This window comes from Macaca mulatta, chromosome 12 (assembly GCF_049350105.2).
Source record: "Macaca mulatta isolate MMU2019108-1 chromosome 12, T2T-MMU8v2.0, whole genome shotgun sequence".
Classification (NCBI taxonomy): Eukaryota; Metazoa; Chordata; class Mammalia; order Primates; family Cercopithecidae; genus Macaca; species Macaca mulatta.
In genome coordinates this window covers 146439636-146459311 of record NC_133417.1, presented here as the reverse complement: position 1 = coordinate 146459311, position 19676 = coordinate 146439636, and the positions used below count along the sequence as shown (strand labels likewise).

The 19676-nt window shown below is 46.8% G+C and overlaps 1 protein-coding gene across 1 annotated transcript in view; it reads right to left on the bottom strand.

Annotated features, from left to right (window-relative positions):
• Positions 1-672: 672 nt before the first annotated feature.
• The window catches only part of PPP1R7 (protein phosphatase 1 regulatory subunit 7), a 36891-nt gene continuing 17887 nt past the window's right edge, over positions 673-19676 (bottom strand). Inside the window, exons 9-10 of the mRNA XM_015111541.3 lie at positions 18396-18482; positions 673-1677 (exon numbers count right to left, since the gene is read on the bottom strand). Coding sequence (XP_014967027.3) covers positions 1501-1677; positions 18396-18482 — 264 coding nt within the window. The 3' untranslated portion in view covers positions 673-1500. The remainder of the gene's footprint in view (positions 1678-18395; positions 18483-19676) is intronic.

Here is a 19676-nt window from a genome sequence, read left to right as displayed (position 1 = left end):
GGTGGCTCACCCCTGTAATTCCAGCATTTTGGGAGGCCGAGGGCAGATCACCTGAGGTCAGGAGTTTGGGACCAGCCTGGCCAACATGGCAAAACCCCATCTCCACTAAATATACAAAAATCAACCGGGTGTGGTGGCGGGTGCCTGTAATCCCAGCTACTAGGGAGGGTGAGGCAGGAGAATCACTTGAACCCAGGAAGTGGAGGTTGCAGTGAACTGAGATTGCGCCATTGCACTCCAGCCTGGGTGACAGAGTGAGACTCCTTAAAAAAAAAAAAAAAAAAAAGGCATTTTGATTAGGATTGTGCTGGATTTAGCATACCTTTTCTCACTGCTTCCACATTTTTTGTATGTTTGTAAAAATGTCTGTTAAAGAACAGATGGCTGGGTATTAATTTGGGGCCTTTTAAAATTTTTTATTTTTTTTGAGACAGGGTCTCCGTCTGTCACCCAGGCTGGAATGGGTACAATTGTGGCTCACTACAGCCTCCACCACACTGGACAGTACGGTTCTAGAGTCCTGGTTTCTCAAGTAGACGGTTCTAGAGTCTGGAGTCCTGGAGGCAGAAGGGACCTTGGTGACCACATGATGTGGCCCTCATTCTGTGGGAGGAGAAATCTGAGACCCTGGGAGGTGACGATGCCCTGGTAGCATTAAATCCAGACCTCGGGTGTCTGTCAATGTACATTTTATATTAAAAAAGCCAAAATAACAATGGGGTGAGAACAGAAGGCCACTACACAAGTGGCCAAGGGTTCAGATCCTTGGAGGCCATCTTTGGAGAGGCTCAGTGGGGCTCGCATCCTGGCAGCAGCACAGCACCGCCGGGACACGGGATGCCCTCCCCACACCTGAGCTTTCACTCACAGGCAAGGGCTGTGGCAAGAACTGACAGGCACACATGAAAGCAGTCAGCCCTGCCCAGCACTCTTTAAAGGAGAGCTCTAAGGAACACAAGCACACAGGGCTGAGTTAGCTTTTACCCATGTTTTTTTAACTTACCTAATTTAAAAAAAATTAGCATTGTCTGGTTTAAAAGACTAAAAAACCTCAGTTGTTGCAGGTCAGGACTGCCTGAACCCTGCACACTAGGACTAGGGCCAGCTGGGCCAGCCCCTGAATGCCACTCGGACAGCACGTGAATACCTGTAAAGCACTCTCAGGCTCTGTTTCACACAACCCAGGTGGGGACCGTGACCGCCTTCTGAGAGAAGGAAACAGAAAGGAATTTCTAGTGAATGAACGCAGCGTGTCTTATGTGCTCTCTGTGGCTACAATAACTGTCCACAATCACCCAGGAGGACCGTGTGGCAGGGTTTAATTGCAATGGCATCTGAAAATGGCGCGTGGCATCGCGCGTCAGCTATCCTCAGTGCCTTTATTGCCATTGGGTTTTTGACTGTTGATATAGTGACGACCTCAGGAGCAACAGGTGGGTTAAAAAACCATGGCTGGGCAGTTCTTCCGAGGAGAGGGACCATAGGAGGAGCAAGGAGGACTCAGAACCTGACGAACGTGGCGTCAATCTGCCGCACGGAGGGGAGGGCGAGCATGACCTTTCGCCTGTACTGGGGGTCCTTCTGCAGGGGGTTCCGCTCCAAGTACACCGTCTCCAGGCTCCTGGCTCCCTTCAGCTCGTCGAGGTCACTCCAGCTCTCAAGGAGATTGTCGTTCATCTGGGGACACACACAGGAGAAAAGCCTTCAGAACCAAACAGCCCAGCCCCCACAGCCCACAGCCCTCAACTCTGGTGGGGGGCCACTAGCCACCCTCCTCCTTCCTACTCAGAAGATGGCGAGCAGGTGTGGGTCTTCCCTGGCACCTCACGGGACCTTCCATGGCCTCTTGGTGCATCCTGGCCACCTTCAGCTACATCCCAAGTGCAAGTTACCTGTCCATACCCAACCCTGGGCCAGTCACTATGACGGCCAAGCCCACATTCAGGTCAGCAGAGGAAAGAGCAGTCCTGGCCCCCTGCCTGCTACACTCGTCCATCGGCAAGTGTCAAAGTAAGGCGGGCTGCACTTTCTTTTTTTTTTTTTTTTGAGACGGAGTCTCGCTCTGTCACCCAGGCTGGAGTGCAGTGGCCGGATCTCAGCTCACTGCAAGCTCCGCCTCCCGGGTTCACGCCATTCTCCTGCCTCAGCCTCCCGAGTAGCTGGGACTACAGGCGCCCGCCACCTCGCCCGGCTAGTTTTTTGTATTTTTTAGTAGAGACGGGGTTTCACCGTGTTAACCAGCATGGTCTCGATCTCCCAACCTCGTGATCCGCCCGTCTCGGCCTCCCAAAGTGCTGGGATTACAGGCTTGAGCCACCGCGCCCGGCCTTGCACTTTCTACAAACCAGTTCTCAGCCATCGTTCCCAAGGCTGTACTCGGCACTGTCACTGTGACATAGCAGACAGAGGCCACTCTACTTAAAACTCTCAACTCTTCTGTAAATTACCTCTATGGCTCTCTCCATAAGGAAGTCCCAGCTGCTGCTTTCACCCAATACCATGTGCAGGGACCCAAATCATGCGCAGGTGGGATTCAGAGGTTGAGTTGCAGGCTCAGAGCAAGCTACATTTTACCGTCTTGGCCCTGCCATGCCCAGTTGGAGGGACCTGCCTTTGGCAGGAAGAGTTCTCTTGCATGTCTTTTTTTTTTTTGAGACAGAGTCTTGCTCTGCCGCCCAGGCTGGAGTGCAGTGGCGCCATCTCCAGAACAAGGGGAGCCAGTTCAGCTTCAAGGCTTATTGGTTTGACCCTCACTTTCAATCACCCTGTGTGTAGAAATCACCTCTTCAGAGCTGCCCGGCCTCGTGGCCTGCCAGGCAAACCACGGTGGCAAGAGGAGGGGCACTACTCCTGAAGAGGCAGCTGGACTTGTTGTGAACCTACAACGGGCAGAGCCAGGGGCACTCATTATAGGGTGACAGACTTCGACTCCTTTTACAGAGAAGTTAGGATGGGAACTGTCCGTGTGGAATGGAACGCAAGCAGGGGTGTTCTACTCTGGGGCCCATGTTGCCCTGCCCACAGCTGCAGTCCGACTGGGGGGCCCCTGCTCTGCACAGCTCCCCTTCTCTCCAGGGCCCTGTCTTGCACACTCTAGCTGCCAGAGATGCTGATCTCTGCTTCTTCCACTCAGAAGTACCGTGTTCTGCTTGGGAAGCGTCCCAGGTGAGGAGCGGGGCGATCACGGGGCTGCCGCTGAACTCCCTCCTCAGAGCCTGCAGGCGCGTGCTGCCCGCTGTCCACTGCCTGAATAGAGTTGTTTCCTAGTTTTCTATCTGTCTGTGGCAGGAGGGCTAGTTTGGCACCAGGTCCACTGTCATAGCCAGGCTGTCTTTAGTAACTTACCGTGTGTTAGGGGCCTCCCAGAGAGGAATATAATGTGCATCTCACAGGTTCGCCTGTTTGAGGAACCCTATTTTCTTTTTTTTTGAGATGCAGTCTCGCTCTGTCACCAGGCTGGAGTGCAATGGGGCAATCTCGGCTCACTGCAACTTCCGCCTCCCAGGTTCAAGCGATTCTCCCACCTCAGCCTCCCGAGTAGCTAGGACTACAGGCACTCGCCATCATGCTCGGCTAATTTTTATATTTTTGTAGAGATGGGGTTTCACTATGTTGGCCAGCCTGGTCTTGAACTCCTGACCTCAGGTGATCCACCTGCCTCAGCCTCCCAAAGTGCTGGGATTACAGGCGTGAGCCACTGCGCCTGGCCTGAGGAACCCTATCTTCACAGAACCTCTTGTGGGTCTAGTGTGTACCAGCTTTGGGAAACCAAGATTTCCAAATCCTAGAGCTTAGTCCTTGAAGAGGGACTGAAACCTGCTGGGAAGAGCCGCACCACCAGGGCTGGTGCCCTGCTGCCATCCCGACTAGTGCCTCCACGGGAAGTGACGTGAGGATACATTATTAAATGCTATTGTTACTACACTCATACCACCCTGCTGGCTGTGTGGCCAATGCAGAGCCTGCAACATTAGAATTACAGGGGAAGCCATCCACCTGCCAGGCCTGTGACTGGTCAGTAACTGGTCAAATAGAAAGAGCCCCTTTAAGTAGAGAGTCATGAAAATGATGCACACGCACGCCTTAAACCAAGCTTGTTCAACCCACGGCCTGCGGGCCGTAAATGGCCCAGGACGGCTTTGCATGAGGCCCAATGCAAACATGTAAGCTTAAAAACATTTTGAGATTTTCTTGCGATTTTTTTCGCGCGCGCGCGCGTGTGTGTGTGTGTGTGTGTGTGTGTTTTTTCAGCTTATCAGTGACTGTTAGTGTATTTTATGTGTGGCCCAAGATAATTCTTCTTTTTTCCAATGTGGCCCAGGGAAGCCCAAAGATTGAACACCACTGCCTTAACCACTTTTACCTTAAAACACACAAAAAGGACATTCACTTAATAAAAGTAGCAATATTACACTGTGTGGAAGAAATAAGATTTTCTTGTAGCATAGTCTATTTAAAAAATGATTCAAAACATCCCTGGCGGTTGACTCAGGCTTTCAACTCTGGTGTGGGAGGTCTTCAAGCTGTGTCACCTCCTCTTCTTTCTCGATATGTGATGTATTTGTGTTTGTCACACACCAGATGCTTCTTGTCTCACATGTCACAGCACTTTCCAATGTCATTATTAGTCTAGATTGGCGGACCACCTTTATAAATTGCAGATTTTGTAATTTTCCATAGCACCGCCAATCTCAGAGAAGTTTCCTCCAGGACTTAGTAAACATAACACAGGGAATTTTACTCACCACTAATGGTGCATTGTAAATAATGTGTTTGATATTGGTAACTTTCAGAGATTCTTATCTTTGCATTTTTCCAAAATGGAACTAAAAATATCCACTTGTATGAGACTCTGTCTCCATAGACATTCCAGAGGCTCCTGAATCCCAGGATGGGGCAAAGATGTTACAGTCACAATGGAAAAAATATGGCCTTATGTTTCTCTTGTCAAGTTCTGTACACCGGGGCTGTCAGGGAGCCTGGCTGGGGAGCGTGGGCACATTCCTTTCCCCCAGAGGGACCATTTCAGTCTCTTCTAATCTTGAGCACCTCCCACGTCCTTCTCACACTTTTTTTTAAAAAACTAAAATTGACTTTTTGAAGAAGTGTCTTGTAAAGTATCCCTCATTGTCATTTAGCTTGTTCCTCTAGCTCTTATACTACCCATAAACTCGAAGTTAGGTACGAATGCTTGGTTAGATCAGAGTAAACATTTTTGGGAGGTATACTGCAGAGATGACTCACAATGGGGACACGGCACATCAGGTGGTCCCACAATTAGGGATCTAAGTTTTATCATGCAGATCAGCTGGTGACCCCAGATGACTCTGGGAACATGCTTGTACTTTGCAAATAGCCAGTTCTCTGTGGCATGATCCTTGGGCATGTGTGCCAACATCCCTTCTTCAACATCCTTCCCAGTTATCTCAGCAGCTGCTGATCCCTCGCCCGAACCAACGGCTGGGATTCTGCTAGAGAACATCTTCTTGGTTGACGTTTTTCTGGCAGACTCTCTTGGTTTTTGGAACCCAAACTTGCATTTTGTATTTATGGGGTTTTGTATGTGTGTATTTTGTATATACATACATACGATACCTGTATTTCCCTTTACTACTTTTTGGCTGATATTATAGGAAATTTACATTAATTACCCTAAACTCAGTAATGTTTTAAACAAAAGATGGGTAGAATTCTTAAGATACATTTCATATGTAATCCCAGCACTTTGGGAGGCCGAGACGGGCGGATCACAAGGTCAGGAGATCGAGACCATCCTGGCTAACACGGTGAAACCCCGTCTCTACTAAAAATACAAAAAATTAGCCGGGCGTGGTGGTGGGCGCCTGTAGTCCCAGCTACTCGGGAGGCTGAGGCAGGAGAATGGCGTAAACCCGGGAGGCGGAGCTTGCAGTGAGCCGAGATCGCGCCACTGCACTCCAGCCTGGGTGACAGAGCAAAGACTCCATCTCAAAAAAAAAAAAAAAAAAGATACATTTCATAAACAACCGGTAGAATGTAAAAATCACTTACTTTCTGAAAATCTCCATGACAGTTTAACAAAGGAGGTGTGTGACACAGGCACGGCCCATCGACAGCCATCCGTGGGGACGGTGACGCTGCCAGACACAGGCAGGGCCACATCGAGAGCCGTCTGTGGGGATGGTGAGGCTGCCAGCTGTCACTCCCTCATAGCAAAAGTGCCTCCAAATCCAAGGTGGACAGTAGCTCGTTTCTTAGCTGATTTTATGCATGTGTCTATTTTCTCGTACACAGAATGTTAGGTGGGATTCTACTCACATTATGTATTTATCCAGTAACATATTTAAAATAGTTTCAAAATGACAAAAGCAACATTACTGCTAATACAACTATTGAGTGAAGTTCAAGGTTTCCTCAGAGTATTTCTCTCCTTAGACTCTCTCACAAAGGCCATCGACTCAGAGAACTGTTTGCAAAGTTACTTGAAAGAATTCTTTTGTGATCACAGCACCCATCTGGAATACTGTTAGGTTCTTATGTATCAGTTCATTTTCAATTTTAAGTAAAAAAATTTTAATGTGTAAAGCATTTACCTGGCTCAAAAGCCAAAATTCTATAAAAAGGTATATTCAGAGAAGTCTCATTCTTTCCCCATCCTGTCCACCTCACCATGTCTTCATGCCCCAAAGGTAACTCGTTATACTGGTTTATGTTTCTAGTGCTTCTCTGCAAAAATAAGGAAATACATATATGTTTTTATTAATATGTTTATCCATCATTATCTGTATATAATTAATCTACTGATTGACCGATCAATCGATGGCAGGCAGTATACTATGGACTGGGAATTTGTCCATTCTGGCTTTTGTGAGCAGTAGTAATGCATGGTGAAGAGGAAGCCATGGAGACAGCTCCCAGCCCAGCTGCTGCCTTCTTCCTGTGGAATCAGCCCTGGCCGACCATGCTGGGCTTCACTGCCTCTGTCTTTCCTCTGGAAACTCAGTGAGCCTGCCTCTCCCTTAGGTGATCTGCTCGCTCTCCCTTGACTTTCTCTTGAGCTCATTCCCTTCTTTCTGTCTCTGCTGCCACTGCCTCCATCCAAGTCTGCACGCCCTGTAGTGACAGCTCTGGAGGGCCCTGGTTCAGCTGGCCTTTTACGGGCTCCGGTCAGCTACAGGACTCAACATCCTGCACAGCCCTTTATGGTCTCAATTCAGCTTTCATTTGAAAACAAATGCAAAACACATCTGTCTTTTCCTTTGTTCCTCCTGAGAAAAGTCCTCACAAACAAAAATTGAGAAATATAGAAAAGTATAGAGAATAAACTAAAAATCATGCACAATCTCACCACACAAAGAAAACTATGTGTAATATTTTGTTACATTTTCTTCTAATCTTTTTTTTGCAAACATATATATCAAGAGGGTTGATACTACATGTAAGTTCTTTTAGAACAGATTTTTAAAACTTTTTTTTCAATTATAAAAGAAATATGCCAGGCACAATGGCTCACGCCTATAATCCCAGCACTTTGGGAGGCCGGGGCGGGCGGATCACAAGGTCAAGATATCAAGACCAGCCTGGCCAAGATGGTGAAACCCTGCCTCTTAAATACAAAAGTCAGTTGGGCATGGTGGTGCATGCCTGTAGTCCTAGCTACTCAGGAGGCTGAGGCAAGAGAATTGCTTGAACCCGGGAGGCGGAGGTTACAGTGAGCCGAGATCACGCCACTACATTCCAGCCTGGCAACAGAGTGAGACTCCATCTCAAAAAAAAAAAAAAAAAAGAAATACATGCTCATTACAGAAAATTCAGAAGAACTATAGAGTATAAAAGAAAAAAGAAACCAACTACCCACAAGGGCTTCTCGTTTTGGCACATTTCCTTCCAGTGTCTTTTCTTTTTTTATTTTTTTGAGACAGAGTCTCGCTCTGTCGCCCAGGCTGGAGTGCAGTGGCGAGATCTTGGCTCACTGCAAGCTCCACCTCCTGGGTTCACACCATCTTCTGCCTCAGCCTCCCGAGTAGCTGGGACTATAGGCACCCACCACCACGCCCGGCTAATACTTCTGTATTTTTAGTAGAGATTGGGTTTCACTGTGTTAGGATGGTCTTGATCTCCCGACCTCGTGATCCGCCCGCCTCAGCCTCACAAAGTGCTGGGATTACAGGAGTGAGCCACCACGCCCGGCCTCCTTCCAGTCTTTTCTCTGGTGTCTACGTGCATTGAATTTAAGAATAACTAGATCTCACCAAAAATATTTGGCATTTTTCTTTTTCACTACTTCTATATCATGAACATTTTCCTGTAATTAAATATCCTTTACAATCATGATTGCTTTTAAGATTTCATTTATGGTGGCATAATATGTCATCATAAGCTGGGCGCAGTGGCTCGCGCCTGTAATCCCAGCACTTTGGGAGACTGAGGCGGGTCGATCACAAGGTCAGGAGTTTGAGACCAGTCTGACCAATATGGTGAAATCCCGTCTCTACTAAAAATGCAAAAATTAGCCGGGTGTGGTGGCGGGCACCTGTAGTCCCAGCTACTCAGGAGGCTGAGGTAGGAGAATTGCTTGAACCCGGGAGGCGGAAGTTACAGTGACCTGAGATCGCGCCACTGCGCTCCAGCCTGGGCAACAGTGAGACTCCGTCTCAAAAAAAAAAAAAAAAAAAAAGTCATCATATGCCTATACGGCAATTGAGTTATTCCCTAAGTTGCAGAAAAGACATAAAATATAAAACATACAATTTTAGGAGTCAATCAGGTAAATGTTTTTATAGGCTTTGGATTTATAATCCTCTCTAAACTAACACCAAACACAGGACACTGAGGAAAGACATCTATCTGCCAATACAATAGTTATGATGACCTGAGTACCATAAAGAAAGCTGAAGATGGCCGGGTGCAGGGGCTCACGCCTGGAATCCCAGCACTTTGGGAGGCCAAGGCGGGCGGATCACGAGGTCGGGAGATCGAGATCATCCTGGCTAACACGGTGAAACCCCGTCTCTACTAAAAATACAAAAATATTAGCCAGGCATGGAGGCGGGCGCCTGTAGTCCCAGCTACTTGGGAGGCTGAGGCAGGAGAATGGCGTGAACCCGGGAGGTGGAGCTTGCAGTGAGCCGAGATCACGCCACTGCACTCCAGCCTGGGCGACAGAGTGAGACTCCGTGACAAAGCAAAGTATTTGCAACACAATGACATACTAAGGTTTAGTATCATTCGTCGATAGAATCTCCTGAAGTTAATAATGAAAGGGCAAACGCACTGGACTAAAGCCAGCAGAAAGCATCATGAGTAAACGAAAGGAGAAAGTGGTTGAAAACAGAGGCACCAGGGTTAGACTCACCTGTAATTAAAGGAATGCAGCTGAAACCTAATGAAACGGCCATCACTAGACTGAGGGGTGGAGAAAGTGGGCCCAGGCCAGGCACACATGCTGGGAGGGAGGCACACAGCCTCTTCCTGAGCAGCCCCTGCCTGTGCCCCCCACTCCTTGCAGCTCACACCCAGACAGCCTTGGGTCAGGGGTGCTTGTGCAAGGCACTGCCTACAGGAAAGCATTCTCTCAAGAGGGCTGAGGAAGCACAGCTGTGGCATAGAGCAGGCCTGCGATGTAATCCAAATGGCATCACTTGGCTTAAATGAGCGGGCAGCATCTGCCAACAGAGCATCTGAGAGGGTCCTGGGGATGCCCCTGTGCCAGCAGGGAAGTGGGCAGATGGGCTCCATGCCAGCATCAGACACCGTGAGGGTGGAAACTTTCCTGCCAAATGTTTCTCCTCCCCTGGCGACTGCCTTTGGTCACTGTGATGCTGCCTTTCCCCTGGGTTACTGGGAAGAGGGTGGGGGCCCGCGCAGGGCAGTGCTCGTCTCAGTCCACCCTCCAGGCCCTGAATGTCAGCTTGAAACAAGTCCCATATGGCAGGGGCAAGATGCGCCACGTTGGTGAACTGTCTATTGCTATCCTCCACCGATTTTTCTATTAAATTGCTTTCTTTCACTTTAAAGAGCTTTTTGTATGTCGTACAAAATAACCTTAACCTTTCAGGTGACCAATGGACTCTTTCATCATGCAAAATATATGCACTTTTTAATAAAATTAGATACATCTTTCTTTTTTCACTTCTGATTTTTATTTTTTATTTTTTTGATATGGAGTCTCACTCTGTTGCCCAGGCTGGAGTGCAGTGGCATGAGCTTGGCTCACCGCAAGCTCCACCTCCTGGGTTCACACCATTCTCCTGCCTCAGCCTCCCCAGCAGCTGGGACTACAGGTGCCCACTGCTACACCCGGCTAATTTTTTGTATTTTTAGTAGAGATGGGGTTTCACGGTGTTAGCCAGGATGGTGTCGATCTCCTGACCTTGTGATCCACCCACCTTGGCCTCCCAAAGTGATGGGATTACAGGCGTGAGCCACCACACCTGGCCACTTCTGATTTTTAAATCTTGGTTAGGAAGCTCTCCATGATATCTTCTTTTTTTTTTTTGAGATGGAGTCTCGCTCTGTCACCCAGGCTGGAGTGCAGTGGTGCTATCTTGGCTCACTGCAAGCTCCACCTCCCAGGTTCACACCATTCTCCTGCCTCAGCCTCCCCAGTAGCTGCGACTACAGGTTCCCACCACCCTGCCCGGTTAATTTTTTTTTTTTTGTATTTTTAGTAGAGATGGGGTCTCACCATGTTAGCCAGGAGGGTCTCGATCTTCTGACCTACCGTGCCTGGCCTTTTTTTTTTTTTTTTTTTTTAAGATGGAGTCTAGCTCTGTTGCCAGGCTGGAGTGCAGTGGCACGATCTCAGCTCACTGCAACCTCTGCCTCCCTGGTTCAAGCGATTCCCCTGCCTCAGCCTCCCGAGTAGCGGTGACTACAGGCGTGTGCCACCACACCCAGCTAAATTTTTGTATTTTAGTAGAGACAGGGTTTCACCATGTTGGCTAGGATGGTCTCGATCTCCCGACCTTGTGATCCGCCCACCTCGGCCTCCCAAAGTGCTGGGATTACAGGCATGAGTCACTGTGCCCAGCCTTATTTTCTTTTTTTGAGACGGAGTCTCACTCTGTCGCCCACACTGGAGTGCAGTGGTACGATCTCGGCTCACTGCAACCTCCACCTCCTGGGTTCAAGCAATTCTCCTGTCTCAGCTTCTCGAGTAGCTGGGACTACAGGTGCATGCCACCATGCCCGGCTAATTTTTGTATTTTTAGTAGAGATGGGGTTTCACCATATTGGTCAGGCCAGTCTCGAACTCCTGACCTCAGGTGATCCACCTGCCTCGGCCTCCCAAAGTGCTGGGATTACAAATGTGAGCCACCGTGCCCGGCTGCATGTGGTATTTTTAAGGCTCTAAACATCCTACAGAAAACTTGTACAAAACACAGCTATCTCAGCAGTCATGAGAGTGCCTGCTGCCATCACAGGCTGGTTGCAACTGCATTCTACAAGAGTCTTTGACAACCTGACAGATAACACTGTATATCTCGTTGTTTTAGTATATTTTAAAAATTAATGAGATATGGTCAGGCACGGTGGCTCACGCCTGTAATCCTAACACTCTGGGAAGCCGAGGCAGGCGGATCATTTGAGGCCAGGAGTTTGAGACCAGCCTGGCCAACATGGCGAAACCCCCTCTCTACTAAAAATAAAAAATTAGCCAGGAGTGGTGGTGGCAGGCACCTGCAATCCAAACTACTTAGGAAGCTGAGGCAGGAGAATCGCTTGAACCTGGGAGGTGGGGGTTGCAGTGAGCTAAGATGGTGCCTTTGCACTCTAGCCTGGGTGACAGAGCAAAGCTCCGTCTCAAAAAAAAAAAAAAAAAAAGAGAGATAGGAAATGCTTTATGTATTTATAAGCAACTGTTACTTCTTACTCTGTGAATACCCCTAGTTTTCAAGTGGTACCTCTGTGTGAGCTGTTTTTAATGTAAGAATGTTAGCCCTGCATCTGACACATGTGGGTAACATATTTTCCAATGTTATCTGTAGCTGGCCTCCACCCAGTTGGCCAGCCTCTTCTATGTTCCTTCTGTTCATTCAAATATGTTTTGGGCATTGGTTGGGCATGGTGGCTCATACCTGTAATCCCAGTACTTTGGGAGGACCAGGAAGGAGGATTGCTTGAGCTCAGGAGTTTGAGACCAGCTTGGACACCACAGCGAGACCCTGTCTCTAGAAAAAATTTAAAAATGGTCCAGACGTGGTAGCTCACTCCTGTAATCCCAGCACTTTGGGAGGCCGAGGTGGGCTGATTACCTGAGGTGAGGAGTTTGAGACCAGCCTGGCCAACATGGTGAAACCCCATCTCTGCTAAAAATACAAAAATTAGCCAGGCGTGGTGGCGTGCACCTGTAATCCCAGCTACTCAGGAGGCTGAGGCAGGATAATCATTTGAACGTGGGAAGCGGAGGTTGCAGTGAGATTGCATCATTGCACTGCAGCCTGGGTGACAAGAGCAAAACTCCATGTCAAAAAAAAAACAACCCACAAATGTAGCCAGGTTTACGGGTGCACACCTGCAGTCCCAGCTACTCGGGAGGCTAAGGTGGGAGAATCACTTGAACTCAGGAGGTCAAGGCTTCAGTGAGCCATGATCATGTTACTGCACTCCAGTTTCGGTGACAGAATGAGACCCTGTCTCAAAAAAGAAGTGTATCAGGCACTATTCCAGATGTTGGTAAGACAAGAGTGAACAAAACAATATTCATACAGCAGAATATTATTTGGCCTTAAAAAGAAAGGCAATTCTGACACACGCTACAGAATGGATGAATCTTCAGGTCGATATGCTGAGTGAAGTAAGCCAGTCACAAAAGTAAATACTGCATGATTCCAGTGATATGAGGTTTGTAATCAAATTCATAGAGACAGAAAGTAGAATGGTCATTGTCAAAGTCTGGGAAGGGGAAAATAGGGAGTTATTTTTTAATGGGTACAGAGTTTCAGTTTTATAAGATGAAAAGAGTCCTGGAGATGGATGGTGGTGATGGCTGTGCACCATTATGAATGTGCTGAATACCACTTACTGTACACTTAAACATGGTTAAGTTGGTAAGTTTTATTTTATGCATGTTTTACCACAATAAAGAAATTGGGAGGGAAAACAAAGTAAACCAAACACAAATTTTCCTGCCCTTATGAGGTTTATATTCTACAGTGCGGGAGACAGACACAAAAGTAAAATAAATAAGTAGGACTTCTGTTTCAAGCCATGATAGAATAGCTGGTGCTGGGCTCCTGCCTTTGTCACAAGCTACTAGAAAATAGGATAGAATAGGCCGGGCACAGTGGCTCACGCCTGTAATCCCAGCACTTTGGGAGGCCGAGGCAGGCGGATCATGAGGTCAGGAGATTGAGATTGTCTTGGCTAACACGGTGAAACCCCGTCTCTATTAAAATACACAAAAAATTAGCCGGGCATGGTGGTGGGCACTTGTAGTCCCAGCTAGTCAGGAGACTGAGGCAGTGAACCCGGGAGGCGGAGCTTGCAGTGAGATAGTTCTACTGCACTCTAGCCTGGGGGACAGAGCGAGACTCCGTCTCAAAAAAAAAAAAAAAGAGAGAGAGAAAGAAAATAGGAAAATAGGATAGAATATATGAAATAATTGTTTTTATACATTGGACAACAAGCAACACAGAACATTGATTCTTGAGAGACAGGAAACAAATGAGGTGGGCGGTGTGGTCATCCCGGCCTTCTGCCTGGCCTTCTGCCTGGAGGAACTTTCAGGACCACAAGGAGGCGGAAGCCAAGCAGAGCTTGGTGGCCACAGCGAGTTGAGATGGTGATTGTAGTTTGGGGAGGCAAAGGGAGCCGGAATGTATGGATAGGAGTGAGCTATGTAGGGAAAAAGCCTCCAGAAATCCACATGGTGTCCTCCTGAATCCTGGACCGAAGAGGAAGCTGTGCTAGGCGGCGTGAAAAGCTAAAGGCTGGTCGAAGAACAACTAGGGAGTCCCGAGCTGCAGAATGCCCAGAGCTCACCCACAGCAGCTCCATGTTTGTGTTCCCACCAACCACAGTGGAGAGAACTTAAATACCCAGGATTTTCACTAGAGATCCCAGGAGGGCCACAGCTTCAAAACAGTGCTAGATTAATCTTACGGGGTAGACTATTTAGATGTGCTCTAATAAAGCTTAAAAACGAGCCTCAAAAGGATCAAGCTGTAACTTAATTGCCTGTCAGAAAAAGTCCATAAATTCGACGTTCAACAATTGAACACCATAAAGCCCAAGATCTTATAAAAAATTACAAGGCGTGAAGAAGGAAGGACTTAAAGGAAAACACAAATCTAATGAAGAGAGAAAAATAATCTACCCAAAAAAAAAAAAAAAAAAAAAAAAGCTAAATGTTCTTTTAGAGTTGAGAAAAATACAACATCTGAAATAAAAAATTCATGACATGGGCTTAACAGCAGATAGGATACTACAGATGAAAAGATCATGATCTGAAGATTTAACAACAGAAATTATACAAACAAGCACAGCAAGATGAAAGCCTGAGGGGTGGAGCTGGGTGGAGGAAATGGCCTCGGGGCCTCCCTAGCACCAGAGGAACATGCATAACTGGGTTTTCAGAGAGAAACGGGGGTTGGGGAGCAGGGGCAGGAACCGTTTCAGAGAAAATAATTTCCAGAAGCTTTCCACATTTGATGAAAACCATAAATTCACAGATCCAGTGAACCCTAACACATCCAAGAAAATAAACTACACCATGGCACATTCTAATTCAAGTTGCAAAAAACAAAACAAAGTAAGAATGATTAAAAAGACCATTTAAAAAGCAGCCAGAGGAAAAAAGATGATAAAAATGACTGCTGACTTATTAGAAATAATGCAAACCAGGGCCGTGTGTGGTGGATCACACCTGTCCTCTCAGCCCTTTAAGAGGCTGAGGCAGGAGGACTGTCTGAGCCCAGGAGTTCGAGACCAGCCTGGGCAACATGGCAAGATCCTGCCCTTTTTTTTTTTTTTTTTGAGACAGAGTGTTACTCTGTTGCCCAGGTTGGACTACAGTGGCACGATCCTGGCTCACGGCAACCTCTGCCTCCTGGATTCAAGCGATTCTCCTGTCTCAGCCTCCCCAGTAGCTGGGACTACAGGCGTGTGCCACCACACCCAGCTAAGTTTTGTATTTTTAGTTGAAACAGGGTTTCGCCATGTTGGTCAGGTTGGTCTCAAACTCCTGACCTGAGGTGATCCACCTGCCTTGGCCTTCCAAAGTGTTGGGATTACAGGCGTGAGCCACCACGTCCGGCCCCATCTCTATTTATTTTTAAAAAATATTTTTAAAAGAATAAAAATTTTATAAAGGAGAAATAATGCAAACTAGAGGATGAAGGAATAAAGTATTTAATGTGCTTAAAAAGGGGAAAAAAAAAACCTGTCAAGCTAGAATTGTGTATCCATAATATTAAACTTCAAAAATGCAGGCAAATTAAATAGATTTTTCAAACAAATAAAAGCTGAAGGATTGGTTTACTGCAGAATACACAACGACAAAAAAACAGAATTCTTCAGGTGGAAGGCAAATACCAAGTGGAAACTGAGATCCACACAAAAGAATCAACAATGCCAGAAATGGTAAAATAAGTGAATTTTCTTGTTTTTAAATTTCTTTTTTTTTTTTTTGAGACGGAGTTTTGCTTTTTTGCCCAGCCTGGAGTACAGTGGCGTGATCTTGGCTCATTGCAATCTCCACTTCCTGGGTTCAAGTGATGGTCCTGCCTCAGCCCCTGAGTGGCTGGGACTACAGCATGTGCCACCGTGCCCAGCTAAGTTTTATATTTTTAGTAGAGACAGACCATGTTGGCCAGGCTGGTCTCAAACTCCTGATCTCAGGTGATCCACCCACCTCGGCCTCCCAAAGTGCTAGAATTACAGGCATGAGCCACTGTGCCTGGCCATTTTTAAATTTCTTTAAAAGATAAGGTATCATGGGGATCATAAGATATTTAAATGTAAAATATACAGATGGTGATAAATTAAAAATCCATTTTTAAATTCTAATCACTAAAACAACCCTCCTTTCAAACAAGCAACAAGAAAACATTAGTACAGAGGTATAGCAAATAAGCCAATAATAGAGTTAAAATAGACTGCCAAAAATAAAAAAAAAAAAATCTCACTCCAAAAAGTAGGCAGGAAAGAGTAAACAAAGAATAGATGAGACAAATAAAAAACAAATACTAAGATGATAGAATTAAACTCAACCATTTCACAAAATGTAATTAAATGTAATTATATTAAATGTAAGCAGTCTAAACACACCACTTATAGGCAGAGATTGTCAGACTGGACAAGAAAGCAAGACCTAGTTATATACTTTTTACAAAAAACACATTTTAATTATAAAGGCACAGGTTAAGAGTAAATGGATGGAGAAAGATTCCATGAGAGTGCTAATCATAAGACAGATGAAGTGGCTATGTTAATAACAGACAAGATATACTTCCAGGACAAGGATAAAGAGGACAGCAATAAAGAACATTTCACATGATAAATGGATCAATTCATCAAGAAATCCTCAATCCTAAATATGTATGCACCTGATAACAGACTTTCAAAATACAAGAAACAAAAACTGATAGAACTGAACGGAGAAATGGATCCACTGCCAATTATAATTGGAAGGTTTCAACATTCTCCTCTCAGTAATCAGAACAAGTAGGGAGAAAAATCAACAAACATAGTATTTGGGTTGTAAGAAACGTTAAGACTGGTTTTCTATTTCTGCCTTGGAGACTAATGATGTGCATCTCGAATGTGATATGAGCATGGAACTGAGTTGGAGAGTTCCTGGTCTGCAGCTTTCCTTCCTGGAATGCAATTCTTTACCCGTAAAATGGGGTAATATGATCTTATCCACATGATTGCTGTGATAATTGGATCAGAATGGAAAGAGGTATGGACACTATAAAGCACTGTGCAAATTCTGGCTATTTATTTATTTTTACTATTTTTGGTGGTCTAAGGAACAGGATTCTTCTGTGTCACAGGGTCAGGCACTATCTGGCCCCTAGTGATGGATCACCAGCCTGCCTGCCTCCCTGCTAGCTGTGGTGCCCAGGTTGGCCCCTGCCTGTGGTCTCAGTACTGTGTGCTCCATGCTCTGTTCCTCGGCAGGGCATGCAGAAGGAATCGTAAGCTTCAGGAACATTGCTTCCGTATCAGCTCATTTCCCAAACCTGCTCCCTAATTTTTTGCCACGTGCCCTTTCCCTATTACCTAGGTCCTCTGTCTCTGGACTCCTTATTCCTGTTGTTTGGTTTCTTTGTGTGGTTCCCTGGCTTCTTTGCCAGCTCCCTATGAGCTGATCCAACCAGCCTCCCACCAGCCACACCTTCCTTCAAGGGTGGGCTGCACATAGACCCACCTGGACTCACTGAGGCTCCCCCTGGCCTGGGACATCTTTATCACCTGCCAAATTCTGACTCGCATCTTCCCAGACATGCTCTGGTATCACATCATGACACTACTCAAGACCCAGTGCCACCAATAAGGGGCAAGGAACATTTGCAGCAGGCCATCTGTGTTCTAGGGAAACTTGGATGACCTTTTAAGATGGGGAAAGGAGAATGCACAGGACATAAGCAGGGTCAGCAGCACAGCTAGAGGAGAGACAAGGAAGAATGATGCCTTACACTCCGCATGAATCCTGGATTAGACTGAATGTATCTGAGGACACTACTACATTCACAGCATCACAGGGTGACACCTGTGCCATAATCTCTGCAGGGGCCACATGCTAGGGGAAAGGCAATAAGCCCTAGGAGAATTCTCCAAGGGAATCCTAACACTGAAGACTTCAGCTCGGGGATCATTTCCCAACCCGTTTAGAGGAAGTGCAAAAACTTATTATATTCTGTTTCTCTTCCTGCTGACACCGCAACGCTACTCCTGAAACCATACCTGTGACGAGACAAATACAAGGCAAATTCCAAGATGGCTAACTGCAGAAACCCATCCAACATTTCCTTTTGTGGTGCTGGAATATAGCTGCAGGGAATGTGTCTGCCTCTCTGCTGAGGTTTGGAAACCATCTGGTCAAATGACAATTTTAGGTTCTACCCATACCTAGATCAGGGCTTCTCCAACCTCTGTGTGTACTGCAATCACCTGGAGTCTTGTAAAGCAAAGATTTTGACTCAGTTTGCATCTGGGCTATGGCGGGGCCCAGGATTTTGCATTTCTTACAAGCTATGTCAAGGCTGCTGATCTGTGGCTCATGCTCTGAGGAGCACAGACAACACCCAACACAAGTCTACAAAGGTGCCCACCCCAAATCTCATGGCGGGACGGAGTCACTCAGCAGGAAGGCTTACAGGAGATTCTCGTATTCACTCATACGACATTTTAATCAGTGAGACCAGTTTAGTCGAAGTGTCATCAACCCCAGCGTATATTAAACTTACCCAGAATTCTTGCAGCTCTGTTAGATGGCTGATATTTTCAATCTTTTTGATTCTATTTGATGCAATGTCCAACATCGTGAGTTTGTTCTAAAAGGAAATAAAATGTTTCCTGGATTACCTCTGACCAACATGATTTGCATGACCACACAGGCAGTGTCAAGTGCTGACCTTAGGGCTGCAGGTGCACTACCCTCTCTGCCCTCACAGGATAAGGGCATGCTATGGAGGGTGACGAGACCTGCCTGCTTCCTGCAGCCCTCCCTGGGACAGTGTTTCCATCAGAGCCTGCCCAGCTACCTCCTTGAGCTCTCCTGATCGCTGGAATTTGAGACTGTGTCAGACTCCAAGCCCAGTGCTCTCAGATCCCTGTCCATTGAGGCCCCTGGTGAGACTGATGGTCCCAGGAAGAACCAAGTAACCCCCTGACGCTCTGAAGAAAGGCTGACAATTGTAGTCACATTTACTTAGTGCTCATCACAAGGAAATGTACGACCAAGTAATCTTCAAAACAAAGTTCCTCCTTTCATTTAGGGATGAGGAACTTGGGGCTCAGTGGGGCTAAGAATCTGCCCACGTGCATAGTAGCAGTGGGAAAGGCAGGACTCTCGGATCCCAAGTCTAAACTCTTGTCTCGGAAGAGGCTGCCAGGAGCATGAGTGCAGAGAAAAGACCCGTGCTGAGGACTGGGTGCTGAGGACTGGGTGCTGGGCCTACTGAGCACCTGCTGCAGGGTGTGTGCCCCCACCGGGAGACAAAAGTGTGTTTTTAGGATCTTTTACTCTGAAAATGCACATCAGTTACTCACTTTCCAATACACATTATCTAAGCCTGGGTAATACTTTTGTTTTTCATCAAAAGGAAAATGTTTACAAGCTGTCCGAGAACCTCTGACAAAGTTCATTCCCTTCTCTGCCCTCACGCTCTGCTCCCTCCTAGTCCCTTCCTTGGTTTTCTACTGCATTTTTGGTATTCCAATTCCAAAGCCTTCCAAGTTTTAAGGGAAAGTTAAAAAATGTCTCAAAAGCAGACACTCCTCCCCCCATCTCCTCGAAACGTACCCAGCCAGTAGCTTGCCCAATTCGAAAGCACTATGGCTGTGGCCTGGGAGCTTCTCTGGCTATGCCACCCTTGCTGCCTTGGCACCCAGCGCGCCAGCTGGCACCAGCTGTGTGTGTCAAGTCTGATGCCACTCTCCAGCAGGCTATGCATGGCATGCTACCTAGGAGGTGCCTTCAAACCACCCCATCTTGGTGCCCTGGTCAGGTCTGCTCACAGAGTATC